Consider the following 19799-nt stretch of genomic DNA (forward strand, 5'->3'; position numbering starts at 1 on the left):
AATATATTTTATTGATATTTTACAGAGAGGAAGGGAGAGGGATAGAGAGCTAGAAACATCGATGAGAGAGAAACATCGATCAGCTGCCTCCTGCACACCTCCCATTGGGGATGTGCCCGCAACCAAGGTACATGCCCTTGACCGGAATTGAACCCGGGACCCTTCAGTCCGCAGGCCGACGCTCTATCCACTGAGCCAAACCGGTTTCGGTGATAGGGTGAAGTTCTTAATAAAGGCTGAGCACCAAGACCCAGCCACGCTTGACGCTCTCCCTGGAGTTTTCAGTTACCTGAGGCAGTCAGCTCTGCTCTTTGCTCCAGCGTTTTGGTCGCTGGCTGCTGAAAGAGTGCCCTGGCGGATGCGCTCGGTCAATCCCTTTTCTGTCTGTGATTTTGGGAGTGGAGCATTGAGCCTTGTGGAGGCCCAGGAGCAGACCATCACCCCGCTTTGTCACTATGAAAACTCTGCCAGGCCAGGGGGCCCAGCAAAAATCAGACCCCCCTCTCGATCCCAGGGAGCTCGCTCAGTGACTTTATTGGATCCCCATTTTCAATGCCTCCTAGAAGGGCATTTCAGGACATAAGCAGTTTCGAGTTGATACCTGTTTGGCCCACCCCTGGCCTCTCGGTGGTCTTCCCTACAGACTGAGGCTGCTATCCATGAGCCCGTTCTGGTTACGGGAGTCTCTAAAAGGTTGGGAACCCAAGAAAACACCATTTACACACTGTGGTAAACAGGCTTCCTTAAAACCACTTTTATTCTGCCTCTCAGCAACACTCTGCATTTGATTTGGGAAAAGATCAGGGAGCCAAACACAAACAAACAAAAACCACGAAGTCAGAAACAGAAATGAGGATCCAGTCTCCTGGAACGGCGCTCGGATCTCCGTGTGCTGAGGCTCCATGACCCTGATTCAGTGTCCTCCTGGGACAAGTGCTGGCTCATGGTGGACCCCTGGGCGAAGTGACAGGCGGAATCCGATGTCCGTCAAAGTCTATCTTTTGCGAGGGTCCAGGATTTTAACAGTGCCTGAGAGTCACAATAATCTACGAACAACACTTAGAATTTCCCTCCGGGGGCATTCGCCTATTATGCCAGTTCATTCTCATAACAGCACTGAGGTACGTATCCCCGTTTTTCCAGGAGAAGGAATTTCACAGAGAGGCAGAGAAACTCGCCTGACATCAGTTTGCATAGTCAGCCAGGGACATACATGCAACCCACGTGTTTTGACTCAGCCTCATTTTCATTCACTTAGAATAAGCTGCCTTTTCTCTTAGGAAAGAAAGTTCATTATCACCGTGTCTCCAACATTAGTTCTTGAACTCATTTTTGCCATATGTACATGTCACCTGTTGTGTTAATCACTAGATATTTGCTGAGTCCACTTATTTTTCAAGTAAATTTATTTTAACGAAATGATATATCAAATCCCTAAGAGGAAGCCGTAAATGGAAGGTAATTAATAAACACAATGACCACAATTCCATGCATTAAGTTCTATCTTGACAGAAGACTTTAAACCTGAGACCTGCTCTTTCTTTCCTGAGACAGGAGAGGAGCCAACGTTTCAGAAAGGTGTTAAGGACCCATGAGCCCTAAACAGAGATTGAAAAGGAATAGAAAGGGGAAATGCTCTCTGTGATTCAGCGGCATTTACTGTTGCGTCTATAAATGACTTAAAAATTGTGGACCACCAGTGGTATGGCTCGCACTCTGGAACACGGGGCTAGTGTGTTCTGGCAGGTGGAATAATGGCGCCATCAGTCGGGTACAATCACACCTAAAGGGCTTACATTTGACAGAAAAGAAATACAATGGGTGGCATTTCCAGGTGGCATCCAGGAAAATCAAAGATCTTGCCTGAGACTTGCAAAAAACAAACAGAAAAACACCCACAAAACAAACAAACAAACAAAAAACAGAGAGAGAGTTTGGAAAAAAAGCACATTTCATAAACATAGCCAGTTTATTCCCAAGACTGGGATGGGGAAGCTCGTGTACCTAGAATTGTACGTTCTCATCTGTTGGAGTGGAGAGTGAGGTCCAGGTCAAGTTGACAACGGTGGATGCGAGCAAGGAAGGGGGCCTTTAGGAAAACTGGGCCAAGACCAAAGACCAGAGGCTCCTGTGTTTGTGTCTTTGATGAGGGAGGAGCTGCTGAAGATTGAAGCGAAGCTACCACATGTAAAAATAAAAGGAAAAAATGCACACACTCAGCTCTATTTGACAACGGTAAACATGCTGCAAATGTTTGTACTTGACATTGCAAATACCATCATCCATTGCTCTTCCTAGAACTCCCTCCACCTTCCCGAAAAGTAATGGGATTTCCTGAGGCTCATCTCTGGAGAAGAGGAATGGACACAATAGCTTTTGCTAAACTGAAACAGTGAGACTTGATTAAAAAAAAAACAAAAATCAATGGCTGGCGGATCTGGCTGTGCTGCTTGGTTTCCTACATTTTGGACTTTAAAGTTCATTTGCCAGGGACCTGCCTCTGGAGAGTCCTGGAGGAAAAGATCTCACAGTCGGAAGTCAGGATCCATTCCTCAGAAACTCCTCTGGGGTGTGTGTGGATGAGGTCCAACCTCCATGCGTGGGGCCACTGCCGGCTGCTCAGGCTCTGTGGTGCAAACAGACAGAGTGAGAAGGACAGAGAGACAGCCGGACCAGCCTTCTCGCCCAGGGCGTCCTTTTTGCATGGCGAGTACTCTGATTAAACAAGTGCTGACGTGGACTAGCAGAACTGCATGCTTTGGAGTCTGAGCACCTTAGAGAAACAGCTTGTGTTTGGAAACGTATTTTATTTTACCCGGGGCTCATGCAAACCCCCCCAAAAAACAACCCTAAATGATACAGATGCAGCAAAATGCCTTGTGAGCATTTCTGAATCTCATTCTCCTTAAGGGTTACTAGCACTGCTAGCATTTGGCATGCTGCTTCCAGAAATTTTTCTCTGCATTAAACCCATAAATATGCACTTAGAAATTCATCTTGTGGGTGTGTTTACATAAATGGGATCATGCTATGTCTGTGTGTCTAACTCATTCATTTATCCAGTCAGTGTTTACAGCAGGCAGTGCTCTAGGCGCTGCTATAATACCACAACAGCTACAGAGTGAGGACCTGGGCCCCGCACTGTGCTTTACACAGTTTAATCTTCACAGCCCTATGAGATAGGCACTGTTTTTGTTTTTAAATATATTTTTATTGATTTCAGAGAGGAAGGGAAAGAAAGAGAGAGATAGAAACATCAATGGTGAGAGAAAATCATTGATTGGTTGCCTCCTGCACACCTCACACTGGGGGTCGAGCCCGCAAATCGGGCATGTACCCTGACCAGGAATGGAACTGTGACCACCTGATTCATAGGTATATGCTTAACCACTAAGCCATTCTGGCTGGACAATGGTACTGTTTTATCCCCATTTCATAGATGAGAGAACTGAGGCACAGATTGGTTAAAAGGGCACATGGCTACTTCGAGGCAGCACCTCGATTTGAACCCCAACAGTCTACCTTCAAAGTAAGCACCCAGAAGTGTTACGTTCTATTATTACAGGCAATAACGGGAATGAGAATGTCCCTGGAGTTTTCATTTCAGCAGGAGGAAACACCATAAAAACATATATCTCTCTATATAAAAGCCTAAGCAACCGAATGACCGAACGACCGGTCGACCAGTCGCTATGACATGCACTGACCACCAGGGGGCAGACGCTCAATGCAGGAGCTGCCCCCTGGTGGTCAGTGTGCTCCCACAGTGAAAGTGCTGCTCAGCTGACTAACGGGCGCCAGGCTCCAGGCTCCTGCGCCTCTGTGGCAGCACTGCTGAGTGGAGGCTGTGGCAGGCGCAGTGGGGCCGGGATGAACGGGAGTGGTGCCGGGCCCGGACTTGGGCTCCTCCCCGGCTGCTTGCTGCTTTGCACACTACTACACCCCTTGGGGGATGTTGGACTGCTGGTTTCAGTGGGATTGGGCTGAAACCGGCAGTCCGACATCCCTCAAGGAGTCCTGGATTGCGAGAGGGTGCAGGCCAGGCTGAGGGACCCCACCGGTGCATGAATCCATGCACCAGGCCTCTAGTGATTATATATTGGCACATAAATACATCTGAAATAGTATAGTAAACATATAAATATATAAGTAAATGTGTACATATAATTTCTGAGGGGGTGATACTAGGAAGAAAGGTAAAGTCGGACAAGGGGACAGAGAGAAGAAGGGTGGGCTGTGGGCACTGTTTTAGCAAAGTTGGTCAGGGCTACCCTCTCTGCTAAGGTAACATATGAGCAAGTATCTGAAGGAAAGATGGGAACAAGCCATGTGGATTTCAGGAGAAAGGAAATCCTAGGCAGAGGGATCGGCAAGTGCAAAGGCCCTGTGGCTGGAGCATATTTGTGTTGCTCCACCAAGACGGGAATTCGATGTTGCTGAAGTGGAGGAGTGAGAGGAGAGTGCTGGGAAGGAGAGCATGTGGGCCTTCTAAAGCCAAGCGCGGGAGATTTCCACGTTTGAATTGCAGGGTGTATTCTATCCTACAGAGAGACCCACTGCCTATGGAACCATTTCCCACTGATGGACATTTAGGTTGCTTCAAGGTTTCCACTATTTCAAGCAGCGCTGCAATGAACATCGTTGGTTCTCACCCTGGCTGCACATTAGAATAATCCCAAGTGCCCTGACACTGACCAGTGTCCAGCCCTGTCACTGGAGATTCTAAACCTAACTGGTCCAGGGAGGGTTCTGGGTGCTGGTATTTTTTAAAGCTCCCCAGAAGATTCCAATGTGTGGCTAAGGGAAAAGAACATGCCTTTTTGTGCACCTGTCTCTCGGGTGGATACTGAGAAGTAGAATTGCTGGGTGGGAGAGCACATGGGTTTTGAAGTTTAATAGACACACCCAAATGGACCCCCCAAAGCCTGTCCCGGCTCACGCTTCCACCAACAGTGGAGTATCCAGTTCTTCACGCTCTCCCTAACCTTGATATTATCTGTCTTTTTAATTGCTTCAGACTGGCAGACAAAGGAAATAGAGTATTCTATTGTTGCTTTAGCTTGTGTTTCCCTGGTTACCAGTGAGGTTGAACATCTTTTTCATGTTTATTCTGATTTCTTTGTCCATGTCCTCCCGTTTACATCCTTTTCAAAGCAAAAATCTTTCCATTGTTAGTGATGATTTGTCTTTACCTCAATTTATCTAAACCAACAAAGAAAGGCCCTTCTGACCTTCTGGGAATAGTTAACGTTCCCCATTTTTCATCATGGAATCACAGCAGTTCTCTGCAGACATATCTGTGCAAAACAATTCGCAGAAAGCCTTACTCCAGCCAGTCGCATAGGAAAAAAGATGAATTTGCTTTTGTGTTTTTTAAAAAAGTCAACTTCTTGTGCACTTTGATATATATGCTTACTTCCAATCCTAATGCAATTAGGAAAGGACTCATTCCAGACTGTTCATAAGACAGAGCGTTACCAGTGCAGAATGGGTTACTGTCTGCTAATTCTGTGCCTGCCGATGGGAGACAGGTATCCTTGTTTAGAAGTCAAGTTCCTCCTTAACGGAAACCTTGGCACACGAAGGCTCTTCTTTCTAAGAATGACAAGCATTTCTGACACACAGTGGGGCGTGCCTGGCTCTCGAGACACCTACCAGACCACCAGAGGTGTAAGTTCAGTGGAATTGCACTATATGGGTCTAACTTATGGCATACCAACGATTCATATTGCTCCAGAAGACAGAAGTCACTGCTTAAATGGAGCTGGAGATTCTGACGAACATGGACAGGGACATGACTCCTGTGCCTTCAGTGTGAGCTCGGAGAGTGGTCCCAGTGATGCTCAACCCAAGGGACATCATCTCTTCCAACCCTGGAGGAAACACTGGCTCTAATAGACTGATCAGGATATGGTGTGTGAGACTCTGATAGGGTGCCCCCCTCTGGATGCTTCCAAGACCAACTCTGATTATAAAAGCTCACCTTGTGCCCTGACGTTATAACCTAACCCCTGCGTAAGATGAAGCTCCACCACATGTCATTTGTCATCCTTGTGGTAGACAACACCTGCTCCCTCACACCCAAGCTTTGTCACGGTCAACTGGTTTTGCCGCTAAGGAAGTTCCACTGAATATCAGATATGTGACCATGAGCCTGACCATGAGGAGAGAAAGAAGAGGAAACTTGGGAAGTGGGTACACTTTCTGGAGAGGACAGGAAGCTTCTACCAGGTATCTTAGGAATGTAAAAATGTCCTGTTTTGCCTGGCCGGTGTGGCTCAGTGGTTGAGCATCGACCCGTGAACCAAGAGGTCACCGGTTCGATTCCCGGTCAGGGCACATGCCGGGGTTGCAGGCTCAGTTCTCGGTAGGAGGAATGTAGGAGGCAGCTGATTGATGATGTTTCTATATCCCTCTCCCTTCCTCTCTCTCTAAAAAAATCAATAAAAATATATTAAAAAACATTTTTAAAAAAATTTCCTGTTTTGGCCAGGCCAGCATGGCTCAGGGGTTGAGCATTGACCTATGAACCAGGAGGTCATGATTAGATTCCAGATCAGGGCACATACCCAGGTTGTGGGCTCAACCTCCAGGGGGAGTGCAGAGGCAGCCAATCAATGCTTCTCTCTCATCATTGATGTTTCTATCTCTCCTTCTCCCTTCCTCTCTGAAATCAATAAAGATATGTTAAAAATAAAATAAAATATCCTGTTTTGTGGCATATGTCCACGCAGGCAAAGCCCTAGAATAATGATCCTACAACTTTAGAATACCTAGAACTATTTTTGGGGGATGATGTGCTTGTGATAATGTACATTTCAGGGCCGCTCAAGGTCTTGATCGGGGCCCAGCAACCTGCATTTTCCCAAGCATTCCAGCTGAGTCTGCTGCAGGTGGCTCAGGCTTTGAGAAACATGATTGGAATAACCCAACCTTGCTTTAATCCTCAAGGCATCAGCAGAAAGTCACAGCCTGCAGACATGGGGCTGTGGCCAGGCTCGTGAATGATTAGGGCTGATAAATAGCTGTCTGCAGTATTTAACTGCTTCACCTCTGTCTTTCCACTTTCCCTAGCAGCCTGAGAGCGAGGGATTTTATGACTTTGAGAGATTGCAAGTTTCTGATTCCATTTAGAAAACTTGCAACATGAAGGTCTGATTTCTGTGAATGACAAATAAGCATTTTTAATGCACAGTGCGGCATTCCTGGCTGTCTTTTGTCAGCACAGCACTCTGTCAAAAACAGTTGAATATTTCAGTTCAGTGATTCCCAGCTCTGACGGATCTGATGCCACAAAACTGTCTTTCCTTGCTCCACAAACACCATGTGGCTTACAGAGGTCCCCCCTGTAAAATCAGGATGGGGAGACCTTTTTATGAGTTTGGGTAAAGGCTATGCTGGCCCGAGTCTATTCCAAGAAAATAAACTACCTGGGGTTTTGATCATTTGGGGGGAGAAAAGATTGGTTACAGTTTTCTTGATAGAGATAAAACAATTAAAAAAAATGCAGGGACTTTGAGATTAGTTACAGTTTTATTGATAATGGATAAAGAATAATTTTTTTTTAAATGTAAATTTTTATCAAGGCATTTTTTAAAAAATATATATTTTATTGATATTTCACAGAGAGGAAGGGAGAGGGATAGAGAGCTAGAAACATCGATGAGAGAGAAACATCGATCAGCTGCCTCCTGCACACCTCCCACTGAGGATGTGCCCGCAACCAAGGTACATGCCCTTGACCGGAATCGAACCCGGGACCTTTCAGTCCGCAGGCCGACGCTCTATCCACTGAGCCAAACCGGTTTCGGCAAGAATAATTTTTTAAAAGGCAGGACTACACAGTTTAAAAAAAGGCCATAGCCTCCTTCAGACAGTTTTATAAAGGAAACTTGGAGAACTCATATTCAAGGCTCTTTGTCTTGTCTCTGGGCCCGGTCAGCCATAACGTCGGGTTTTCCCAGCCCCTCCCTGGAAGTCCTTGCTGCCTTTTCAGATCCTTACGAAAGAGCCTCCCTGCGGGCACATCTCCTAGGCAGTAACTTGACTCCCGGAGTTAGATTTGCCACATTAGGATGATGAGTTTGCTGATGTAATGAAAACTGACCACTCTGTTAATGACTGGCAATGGTTAGTACGTCCTCCTTTTGCATTTGGGAGGGAGGAGGTGTGCCAGGTTTTAGCAAAAACTGTTCTCCTGGCCACCTGCACCTGGATTCCTGGGTGGCGGTGGGAGCTGGGAAATGCAGACCCCTGGGCCTTACTTCTGACATAGGGAGTTGGAATCCATCGGCGTGGGGCTTGGATGCCAACTTCCCCTGAGCCTCCCCAGGGAGCTCTGAGGCAGCCCAGAGTTTGGGAACCTGTGGGCTGTAATTTTCCGTATTGCCATTCAGTCCTTCCTATGGCCGGGAGATTTTATTTCAAAGGATGAGAAATCGGCTTTGTTGTTGGACTTAACGGACGATAGAATCAATTCCATTCCCTAGTTTCTTACACACGCACACACACACACACACACACACACACACACACACACGCAGGCACGCAGGCACGCACGGACACGCGCAAGCATTTCAATTTGAGTTGCTCCATGGGTTCTAATTCTGGAAGACATTTTTGTGTTCTTTGTTAACCTGGAGGGAAAGGTGTCTATCGAAAAGGAACCTGCCCATACAGACAGGGAAGTGATTCTATCCTCACTCTATGGACAGGGAAACTGAGGCACAGAAAGTTTAGTAACTTTCCAGGATGATCTGTGTGGCAGAGCTAGGATTTGAATCCTGGTAAAACCGCTGCAGAAGTCCATGTTCTCACAACTGTCAACACTACCTCTTAGGAGGAAGGAGCAGAGAAGTGACTCACGCTCACATTTTAGAACTATTAACAAAGCCTCAATCACAAGCGTATACACATCACTGCCTTGTCTCCAGGTAGAAATGTTTATGTTAAAGATGGACAAAGTCCCCATATAGGAAGACTTCTGGGTCCCTTATAAAACTTCTTGGATGCTGTCTAATGGGCAAACTGAAATTTGAAATACAAATTGTCCACCAGAGACTGTAAAGTAGACAATCTCCAGGTTGCTGATGTGGTTGTTGTATGTTTTTGTTTTGTCTTTTTTTGACCCTCACAATGTATTTAAGCAATGTGAATTGATCGTCAGCATTTAAACGCCAGGAGATTTGAAATGAAAACCCAGCTTTCCAATGTCTTTGGGAAAATGGGCCCCATGGAGTCTGCATTCTAAGCGGTAACAATTAGCTGGAGCAGAGTGGTGGTTGCTCCCTTCAAATGGTGCGCTCCAATTCGCCCCGGTCCCCACCACTCCCTATTGTCCCACAACCAGGCTGCTTCATTCATGTATGTTCCTTGCCTAACTCCTGAAGTCTTTTGATTTTCTTTCCGTGGCTCTGACTCATCACGTGTTGTTTCGTAGGGTGAAGCCTCACCTGCCAGCCTCACATAAAACAATTCTGGAGGTAGCTGCAGGGCGGGCGCCATCCACTGGCCTTTGTTACTGAGGGTACTAGAAGGCACGTGTTGGCTCAGAGGCTGTGTGGTGTTGTGGTTAAGAACAGTTTCCAGAGCCAGATAGTCCAGGTTTAAACCCTGCCGTTACCAATCACTGGCTGTGAGACATCAGGCAAATCTTTGATTTCTTCCCTTCTCTGAGCCTCAATTCCTTCACCTGTGAAAGAGGGATCATAATGCCTCATAGGGTTGCTCTGAGGAGTCACTGAGGATTAATTCACGTAAAGGCTTGGAGCAGTACCTGGTATGTGAGTGTCAGCCACTATGACAACCCACTCAGCTCAAGCATGGGTCTGGGCAGTATGTATTTCCCGAAGACCCTAGGAGTTAAGCCAGGACTTGGCCTTGTTCTCTTGGAACACACACCATCCTTCGAGTTTGGCTCATGAGTTCAAAGCCTTGAACTCGATTTAGTGGCATCTTAAATTCTCAGGTGCTCTCCCAGTCATGATAACAATAGTAGTGTCAGGATTAATAAATGGTTTGTATTTTTTGTGCACCAACTAAGGAACAGACACCTTGTTATACACATTTTGTGGACCATCTAGTTCACCTTCACAATAGCTCTGTTAAATGGGTACTACTTTCATTCCCATTACACAGAGGAAGAAACTGAGGTTTAGGGACATTAAGCAGATGGCTGTACTACTAACCCCGCATTCTATGGCACCAGACTTCCTGGTTGCAAGTCCTCCTCTGCCCCTAACTTACTGTGAGACTTTCAGCCATCTGCCTCACGTCTGTTCCCTTTTTGCCCAAAGCCCTCCATTCTTTCCTTTGTGACACTTCCTGTTTTGATGTCTCCTCCTCCATCCACTGCCCTGATTGCTCCTGGATCTGGCTTGTACCATAGGAAGTTTACCTACTGTGACATCCACTATGCTTTTGGTCGCCAAGGGTGGGTTGGCTGATCTGGCAGGCTCCAGGGTGTCCTCTTCCTCACTCACTCACCCGTTGACCCCTTTCTGAAATCAAGCCAAAGGGGCCGACCTACTCAGCTGCTGGTAAATGGCATGGGGATCACTGTGCTGCTCTGGCCATAAAGCTAAAGTATTTCCCAGAGTTCTTATCGGCCTTTCCAGGAGGTGTACAGGGAGACAGAGATGGATTGGGCCTCTCATTTCTGAGTCTTGGTTGTCTGTCACATGACCGTACCCTCTGATGGAAAAGGTCATTGATTCTGTGCTGAGAAGGAGCCCATCTCAGCTGATCAGAGAAATCTGAATAAATTTTCCCAAATCCAGAAAGAAACATCAACAGCATCCATCTCCTTATGAGGTGAGAGCTCGCTGGCGATACCAAAAGCATGTGGTGAACCTTCTGCCCTTTAAGAACATTTTGGCTAGTTTAGTGCAAAACCATGTTGGAACTCACTGAGTAGATCCGAGGGTCCGGCAGAACAAATAATATTCCCAAGTATCTCATTTTACTCTCCCACAGTCCTGCTTTCATACAGTCAGGTGGAACGGGGTGCTTTGTTTTAGCCAACTGTGAGTCTAAGTGACATTTGCCACTCCAGGCTGAGGCAGTGGAAAGCCAGGTGGGATTCTCTGGTCTTCTCTCCGCTGGGTTAGCCTGAGGAGGCCTCATATTTTAGATCAGAGGTTGGAAAACAATGGTCCACAGGCCAACAACCTGTTTTTGTAAATAAAGTTTTATTGAGCATAGCCATGCCCATTCATTCACATATCATATATGGCTGCTTTTGTGCTAAACTGGTGAGAGTTCAGTAGTTGGGACTGAGATGTTGATAGAGGCCATATGGCCTTCAAGGCCTAAAATATTTACTATCTGGCCTTCTATCGGAAAAGTTCGTTGACCTCTGTTCTAAGTAGAGCAGCTATGATATGCTTGAGCTTTGGATAGTGTGGGGCCTCGAATGATCCTGTGGAGGAGAGACCCTTCGCAGACCTCCATGGCCCATGTAACCACAGTGAAGAAAAAACGAAAATGCTTTTGTTTGCGATTGTTTGTTACCAGAGAATAACCTAACCCAGCCTAACAGATCCCGATGGGCATTATTCTACATTGGGAGGGATTCCAAAAAGCCTACTTACTTCCTTGCGAAGTGAACTGCACAAGAAATACCGATGATGAGAAGGCCGATAATGATGGAGGCGATGGCCACCCACTTGGCATTCCTCCCAAGCCGCCTGGATCCTTCCACGTCTCCATTGTTGTAGCTGTTCAGAGACTGGGGGACACAAGGGAAGAGCAAGTGATGACAGACAACCTACAAGGAAAGACATGTGCTTCTCAGGCTGATCTGAGCAGGCAACACGTAACCACCTCCTCCAGGAAGCCTTCCCTGAACTCCCAGACTGGCTAACTTCCCCTTCTGAATTTCCTGATTACTTCCATCTTACCATAGCACATTAAAATGACTGATTTGGCCTCTCCCATTAGAGTATAAGTGCTATGTGGGCAGAGACCATTATTTTGTTCAGGTGCCCACTGCAATAGTTGTCATGGAGAAGATGCTAGAACAAGGGTTTGCAAACTGTGGTCCATGGGCCACCTTCATCCTGCTGTTTTGTAAATAAAGTTTTATTGGCACACAGCCACACTCATTTGTTTACTCTTGTCGGTGGCTGCTTTGGTGCTACAGTGACAGTGTTGGATAGCTGAGACAGAGACCTAAGGCCTAAAAGGGCTAAAATATTTATTTGTTCTATGATGGAAAAAGCTCTACTCCTGCACTAGAAGGTTGACCCATGATGTCAGGGACTCGGGCTGAACTGTTCACCTCTATGCCCAAGTCAAGCTGGCACCTACTCATTCACCTGGCACCTACTCATACAGCCTTCCCAGTTGTTAAAATATTGAAATGTTTCTGTATTGGCTGGTAAATAGCAGCTACCCATCCAATGTCCCAACCACCCTGGCCTCTCCCCTGAATCCCCCTGACCTCACTGCGATCCAGCAATTTAAGGGTTACCCCTGGGCCCAGCAGAGCATCCTGTCTGATTCTGTGCCACTGCCAAACTTGTTAATAGTTTAAATACTGCCCATTGTAGGAGCTCAAGAAATATTGGCTGAATGAATACTAGGTGTGCCAGTTAACAATGCGGATTTTTTTCACTAGATGGAGTTACACATATGTTGATATATATGCGATTTGATATGTATGCTATTTTGTTGTATTGACAACAAGCTTCAAAACTTCATATGTCAAATTTGCTGAAGGTGTTAACATCATATATATTTTTACGTTTAAAAATGTCGAATTTCGTGCCAAAAAGCATTTGCAGGAAGTTTTAATTCATTATTTTATTTTGAAGAAAAGTGCTGCTGAAAGTTATTGTATACTTCGGGAAGCTTATGGTGAACATGCTCCATTTCAAGATACTTGTGAACGCTGGTTGAAACACTTTAAAAGTGATGATTTCGATGTGAAAGACAAAGAATGTCCAGGTCAACCGAAAAAGTTTGAAGACCAACAATTACCAGCATTATTGGATGAAGATGCGTGTCAAACTCAAAAACAACTTGCAGAAAGATTAAACGTTGCCCAGCAAACAATTTCCAATCGTTTACAAGCAATGGGAAAGATTTTAAAGGAAGGAAAATGGGTGCCACATCAACTGAACGAAAAACAAATGGAAAACCCAAAAGTCATGAGTAAAATGTTGCTTCAATGGCACGAAAGAAAGTCTTTTTTGCATCGAATTGTGACTGGCGATGAAAAGTGGATTTATTTTGAGAATCCCAAACGCACAAAATTATGGGTTGATCCAGGTCAATCATCAACATCGACTGCAAGGCCAAATTGCTTCAGAAGGAAGACAATGCTCTGAATTTGGTGGGATCAGGAAGGTGTGGTGTATTATGAGCTTCTAAAACCAGGTGAAACCATTAATACTGATTGCTATTGACAACAAATAATCAATTTGAACCATGCTTTGATCGTGAAATGACCAGAATGTGCCAGAAGACACAGCAAATACATTTTGCTTCATGATGACGCACCATCATACACTTCAAAACCAGTTAAAGACATGTTAAAAGACCTTGCCTGGGAAGTATTAACCCACCCCCGGTATTCACCAGACCTTGATCCTTCAGATTACCACTTGTCTCGATCGATGGCACACGCACTTTCTGAGCAGCACTTCAAAACGTACGAAGAAGTGGAAAATTGGGTCTCTGAGTGGTTTGCCTCAAAACAAGAAAAGTTCTATTGGGACGGTATCCACAGATTACCTGAAAGATGGGGGAAATGTGTAGCTAGCAATGGACATTACTTTGAATAAAGCAGGTTTGATGTTTCTCTTGAAATGATTGTGTTTTCTTTGATTACACAATCTGCATTATTAACCGGTACACCTAGTATGTCTGTTTCCCTACAGAATGTGGTTCACTGAGGGCATGTTAGAATCTAGCCCAGTTCTAGGCAAAGTGGGGGTGCTCTGAGAATGCTTGCTGCTGAGCTGAAGGCCCAATGCCATTCCTCTCTCTTATAATAAGCCTCTATCATAACTCCCATTGTGAGAATCTCCCCAAAGTTGTGCGGCAGCCCAGAGACCGGACACATGCATCTATAGACAGAGGGACTCCATCAGTGACGTGAATTGTAGATTTCAGTGGGGACCTCACGTCCTCATTCTGAAATCACAGCACTTGAGTGATAATCACTCCTCTTCCTGGGCAAACTGCGGCTCTCGAGCCACATGCAGCTCTTTGGCCCCTTAAGTGTGGCTCTTCCACAAAATACCATGGCCTGGGCAAGTCCATTTTGAAGAAGTGGTGTTAGAAGAAGTTTAAGTTTAAAAAATTTGGCTCTCAAAAGAAATTTCAATCGTTGTACTGTTGATATTTGGCTCTGTTGACTAATGAGTTTGCCGACCACTGTCTTGGACTATTAAGTGGGGGAGAGTTAGGCATTATGCAGTCAATTACAAGCCAGAGAAACACCCAGTATGCCACAGGGCTTTCTGCTTTCGGAAGCTTCCATTAATTCTTGGATCCAGGCCACCTTAGTCAGCAACAGGCCAGGGGACTCGGCAATGAAAAGGACTTGCTTTCAGCCCTTTGTGGGAATGGGAGAGCCAGAGCCTCATGACGCCAGGGATCGCCAGCATGGTGAGTTTCAGATTTCCAGATCCCGAACCCTGGCGTTCTCAACCCTGGGTGCTCATTAGAAATACCTGGTTGTTGTTATTATTATTATCTTAACTAGAGGCCCGGTGCACAAAATTCATGCACGGGTGTGTGTGTGTCTCTCAGCCCAGCCTGCATCCTCTCCATCTGGGACCCCTCGAGGGATGTCAGATTGTCCGTTTAGGCCCGATCCCACCGGGCAATCTGATATCCCTCTCCATATCCAGGACTGCTGGCTCCCAACCACTTGCCTGCCTGCCTGCCTGATTGCCCCTAACCACTTCTGCCTGCCAGCCTGATCACCCCCTAACCACTCCCCTGCCAGCCTGATTGACACATAACTGCTCCCCTGCCAGCCTGATTGCCTATAACTGCTCTCCCCTGCCAGCCTGGTCGCCCTTAACTGTCCTCCCCTGCCAGCCTGATTGCCCCTAACTGCCCTCCCCTGCTGGCCTGGTTGCCCCCAACTGGCTTTTTCTACAGGCCTGATCCCCCCCAACTGCCCTCCCCTGCAGGCCTGGTTGCCCCCAACTGCCCTCCCCTGCAGCCCTGGTCCCCCTCAACTGCCCTCCCCTGCAGGCCTGGTTGCCCCCAATTGCCCTCCTCTGCTGGCCCGGTCACTCCTAACTGCCCTCCCCTGCTGTCCTGACCACCCACAACTACCCTCCTCTGCTGGCCATCTTGTGTCCACATGGGGGCGGCCATCTTTGACCACATGGGGGCAGCCATCTTGTGTGTAGGAGTGACGGTCAATTTGCATGTTACCTCTTTATTATATAGGATAGATAGCTGGGCCCTATTCTGGAAAGATTCTGATATAACTGGTGTGGGGACCAGGCATCAATTAAAAAAAATTGTGGCCCTGGCCAGTGTGGCTCAGTTGGTTGAGCATCATCCTGTGTACTGAAAGGTTGCAGGTTGTGGGCTCAGTCCCTGGTGCATGTGGGAGGCAACTGATCGATGTTTCTCTCTCTCTCCTTCTCCCCTCCTCTCTCTCTAAAAATCAATAAAGACATTTTAAAAATTGGGGTGAAATACATATAACATAAAATGTACCATTTTAACTCTTTTTGAGTCTACAATTTAGTGGCATTAAGTACATTATCATCGTTGTGCAACCATCACCATCATCCATCATCTCAAACTCAAACTCTGTACCTACTGAACACTAACTCCCCAATCTACCCTTCCCCAGATCCTAGTAACCACCATTCTACTTTCAGTCTCTGTAGAATTGACTACTCTGGGTTCCTCATATAAATGGAATCAGACAATATTTTTGTGTGTGCTTATTTAATTTAGCATAATGTCCTCAAGGTTCACCCATTTGTAAAAAGTGTCAGAATTTCCTTTCTTTTTAAGGCTGAATTATATTTCATTGTATGTATAGACCACATATTGTTTATCCACTCACACATCGATGGACACCTGGGTTGTTGCCACAGTATTTTTTTTTTTTTTAAGCTTTTCAGGATTGAAAATCTTTGGCAATGATTCTTAATGTCCCGCAAGGTTATGATGTTCAGCATCTTCAGATTTATCCCAAGGAAGTGTAACAGAGCATGGGCTCTAAACTCAGAGTGATCTGAGTTCAAACCCAGAGTCTTATTAGCTGTGAGAATTAGAGCATTTGCATTTGCTTTCCAAGCCTTAGTGTTCTCATCTGTAAATTGGGGACAATAGTAGTAGTACCTTCTTCACCTTGGATAATAAATTAATGCATGAAGAGTGGTTAGCATTGGCCGAGCACATAGTATATGCTCAATAAATGTTAGTTTTTTTCTTGTGAATTGTCACTACCTGTCTTGTTCTTCCTCAAAAATCTTGATCTCCTTGGAGTGCAACAGAATTATCTGGGCTACTTATCAGAATCATAGGTGGGGCGAACAGCCAGTCTGTGCCACATCTATGTGTGTAGGCTCTGCCCATGAGCACAGGTTACATGTGGGGGTCCCTGGGCCACTTGAGTTGTTTGTTTCAGGTCGCCTGACGAGGGGGATTTGGGTGCAATGCAAGCCATGGCCAAATCCTGCCCAGCCTTCCATCACCTGCTGCCAGTCTGGCCTCTTGTTTGTGACCCTCCTCTCTGCAAATCACCATCTCTCTGGGGCTCATAAGGAAGACGTTGAGTCGCTGCAGGAATGGGACCATGTCTGGCTTGAAGAATAGATGAAAAGTCTCCTTCAGTATCAACTGTGAACTGTTCTTTCCCCACGAGTGTTCTTATGAATTCGTTTTCTCCTCTGGTTCTTGGGAAAGGGGCTGACCATGGGTAAATCTGCTGGGTGCATATGAGGATCTGGGGGAAGGGATGAGGTTGGATACCCTGGAACTGTAAGATTTCACTGTAAAACCGTCACTGTGAGGGTCTCGGGCTTTAGGGTGGAAATCTAGCTGTGAAGTAGGAGGGGACTGGTGCCTCCTCCCCAATTCACTGGCTGTAATTCCTCCAGATTGGAATCGCATACTAGCATCTCCCAGTAGATGCTATGGACTGAAGTGGTAGAGATGGATTTTAGAGAAAAGTGCACAGTTTATGTGTATTTTTTCCTGATGAGCTTAGAAAGCAAACTGTCCCATCTATTGTGGAAGAACTAGACAGAAAAGGGATGGCTTAGATATTTAAATGATCTCATTAATTCTTTTACAAACTACCCATGTGATTTGTGAACATGTAAAGCATTCAAACGCTATAGAAACATATGCAGTAACTACTAAACTCATCTCCCAATCCTATTTCCCAGAGATAACTACTGTTAATAGTTTGCATTTGCTTCCAGATTTTTTTTCTTCCCACGAATAATATGAAAGGAAAACTGACACTTTCTCTTGCTTTCAGTGTGACTAAGCACATTGTGTGTGTCACAGTCAGGAGAAGGAAACAGCAATTTGCACCCCGAGATAAACCAGGAATAACTGGGTCAGTCTGTCTAGCCCGCAACCCCCAGCATTACAACTGAGTATTTTCCATACGTCTTGGCAAAGACAAGTTCATCCCGCCCTTTTGCGATTAAACATAAGTCCCTTCCTTTGTGGGTACTGTAATCTTTTGAGAAAGATACTGTTTTGCTTTTTTATTTAAATTATCATGAACAGACTAAGGTAAAACTTGGTAACCTTGACAATTTTGTATTTGTTTCCTTTAAATACTTGGGTTGGGCCTTTTATTTGGCTAGCTGGTTGTTTTGCAGTTGGTTGCTTGCATTTCATGTAACTTTTTTTCTTTTCTAAATGTTTCAGCCTCTGAGTCTTTCTTTGACAAAATAATAATGATAATGATGACATTTACTGAGCATTTATTATGTGCCAGGCACAGTGTTAAATCCTATTCAGGGATGATATTAGTCCTCAGAACAACCCAGGAGGCAGATGCTTTACTGATGGGAAAACTGAGGCACAGAGAAGTTCAAGTCACACAGCTGGCTTGGTAAAGTGTGTCTCTGTGTATGTGTTTCTATACTTACACACTCAGAGTTCTTTGTTAGTTTTCTTTTTCTCGTTATTCTGAAAATATGAATACTATCACACTATATTTGTTCTACAACTCACTTTTTCCCACTTAATAGAGGGCGGGCAACTTTCCAAACCAGTGCCTCCAGGTCTATCTCATTCCTGCTTTCTCTCTCCAGTTATGATTTAAAATAATGAGTTCTATCAATAGACTTTCTAATGTTACACATCTTTGCGTTCTTGGGGGGGGGTGGGCCCTAATCTGTCAGGCCCTATTTTGGGGCTAACTTTTTGTTTTCAAACAGCTTCTAATTTACAGAGAAGTTGTGAGTGTAATTGTCTCGTTCTTGCTAATGGCTTTGTAGTAGTGACTTAGATGGTCCCCCTCACCCATAGACATTTGTTATTTATCATCTGTGGCAGGTACAAAAGAGACTGGCGGTGCACATCCTTGTTCATACGTTTTTGTACACATTTGTGCCTCTCCTTCAGACGGAGCCTAGGAATTGGATTGCACAACCGCCCTCATGTTAAGGTGCTAAATGGCAAGTTCCTGTCCCTGTTCATTGTGCAAAGTATGTTAAAAAGAAGGACTTTAGCTTCTTTCCAGTTTTCATTCTCCTCTGAGAGGCAGGTGACCCTTTCTCAGAGTGAGGACAAATGGGCTCTCACCACACATTTCACAAGGTACTCAGGAGTCCCCAGCAGTGTCTTTTCCCTTCCCTCTGGGCCTGGGCTTAACTGGAAAAATATAATCGTAATGACAAAACCCAGGGCTTGGTCAGTTGCCTCGAGCCAGCAAAGGCCACATCTGGACAGGAAAGCGGGCAAGTTCTTTCTCCTGCAGTAAATACCAGTGACGTCATGACCACACACCTGGCTATCTCAAGCATGTCATTTGTGCACCCCTTCCCTGGATGGGCACACGATGCTTAAATACCCACTGAAGGCAAGTTGGCCAGAAGCCAGAAATGAGGACTGTTTCTACGCCAAGCACAGGAAGGCTACAGCACGGAGCAGCAGGACTGGGTCGCGAGGCCCTGCAGCCAGGATCCTGGCTGCCTGTTGGAAGGGCCAGGCCACTCCCGGCACCCACATGGCCAAGAAGGAGCGACCCAGAGCAACCCCATTCATTCTCATCACTGGGGATGAACACCGGTAGGAAGGACATACTGGGCATTTGCAACACTTTACACCAAATGGGCAAGCTGTTCCACTGTCCCAGCCAGGGACGATGGAAAGTGCTTCGTCCTTCCCTCTTGCCGCATCCCACGTGGTGCCGCATGAGGAAGTGCTGCCTGTGGGGTGGGGCTTCCGGGTGCAGACCTGAGATGAAATTCTCCGAAGTTATACTTTTCACACTGCCCTGCGTCGGTGGCTTCCAGCCCTGGCTGAACCTCAGAATGACCCGAGGGGCTTAAAACCATTCCTGTGCCCAGCCCCATCCCAAACCAATTGGACCAGGATCTCTGGGGATAGGATTCCAGCATCGGCATTTTTTGAATCTGATCCCAGGTTGAGAAGAATTGAGAACTACTGCCCTGGACAGCCATTCATTCCTTCATTCAAAAACTATTTATTGAACACCAATTCTCTGCCAAGCAATGCTGCCTGCCCTCATGGAGCTTATATTCTGGTGAGGATGGAAAACAAACAAACATGCAAATAAACAAGACGAGGACAGAATATTATCAAGGCAAGAAGAATGGGGTGGA

The 19799-nt window shown here is 45.9% G+C and overlaps 1 protein-coding gene across 2 annotated transcripts in view; it reads right to left on the bottom strand.

Moving 5' to 3' along the window:
- Positions 1–19799, bottom strand: part of TMEM233 (transmembrane protein 233) — a 37034-nt gene continuing 17235 nt past the window's right edge. Inside the window, exons 2-4 of one of the 2 annotated variants that reach the window (XR_013959535.1) lie at positions 11592–11728; positions 2005–2626; positions 738–1791 (exon numbers count right to left, since the gene is read on the bottom strand). Coding sequence is in view for 1 of the 2 variants with exons in the window: in XM_080649962.1 (XP_080506088.1) it covers positions 2620–2626; positions 11592–11728 (144 nt within the window). In the remaining variant the exon portion in view is untranslated. Of the gene's footprint in view, positions 2627–11591; positions 11729–19799 lie in introns of both variants that reach the window. The other variant, XM_080649962.1, reaches the window with a different exon arrangement.

This window comes from Plecotus auritus, assembly GCF_963455305.1.
Source record: "Plecotus auritus genome assembly, chromosome: 13".
Taxonomy (NCBI): domain Eukaryota; kingdom Metazoa; phylum Chordata; class Mammalia; order Chiroptera; family Vespertilionidae; genus Plecotus; species Plecotus auritus.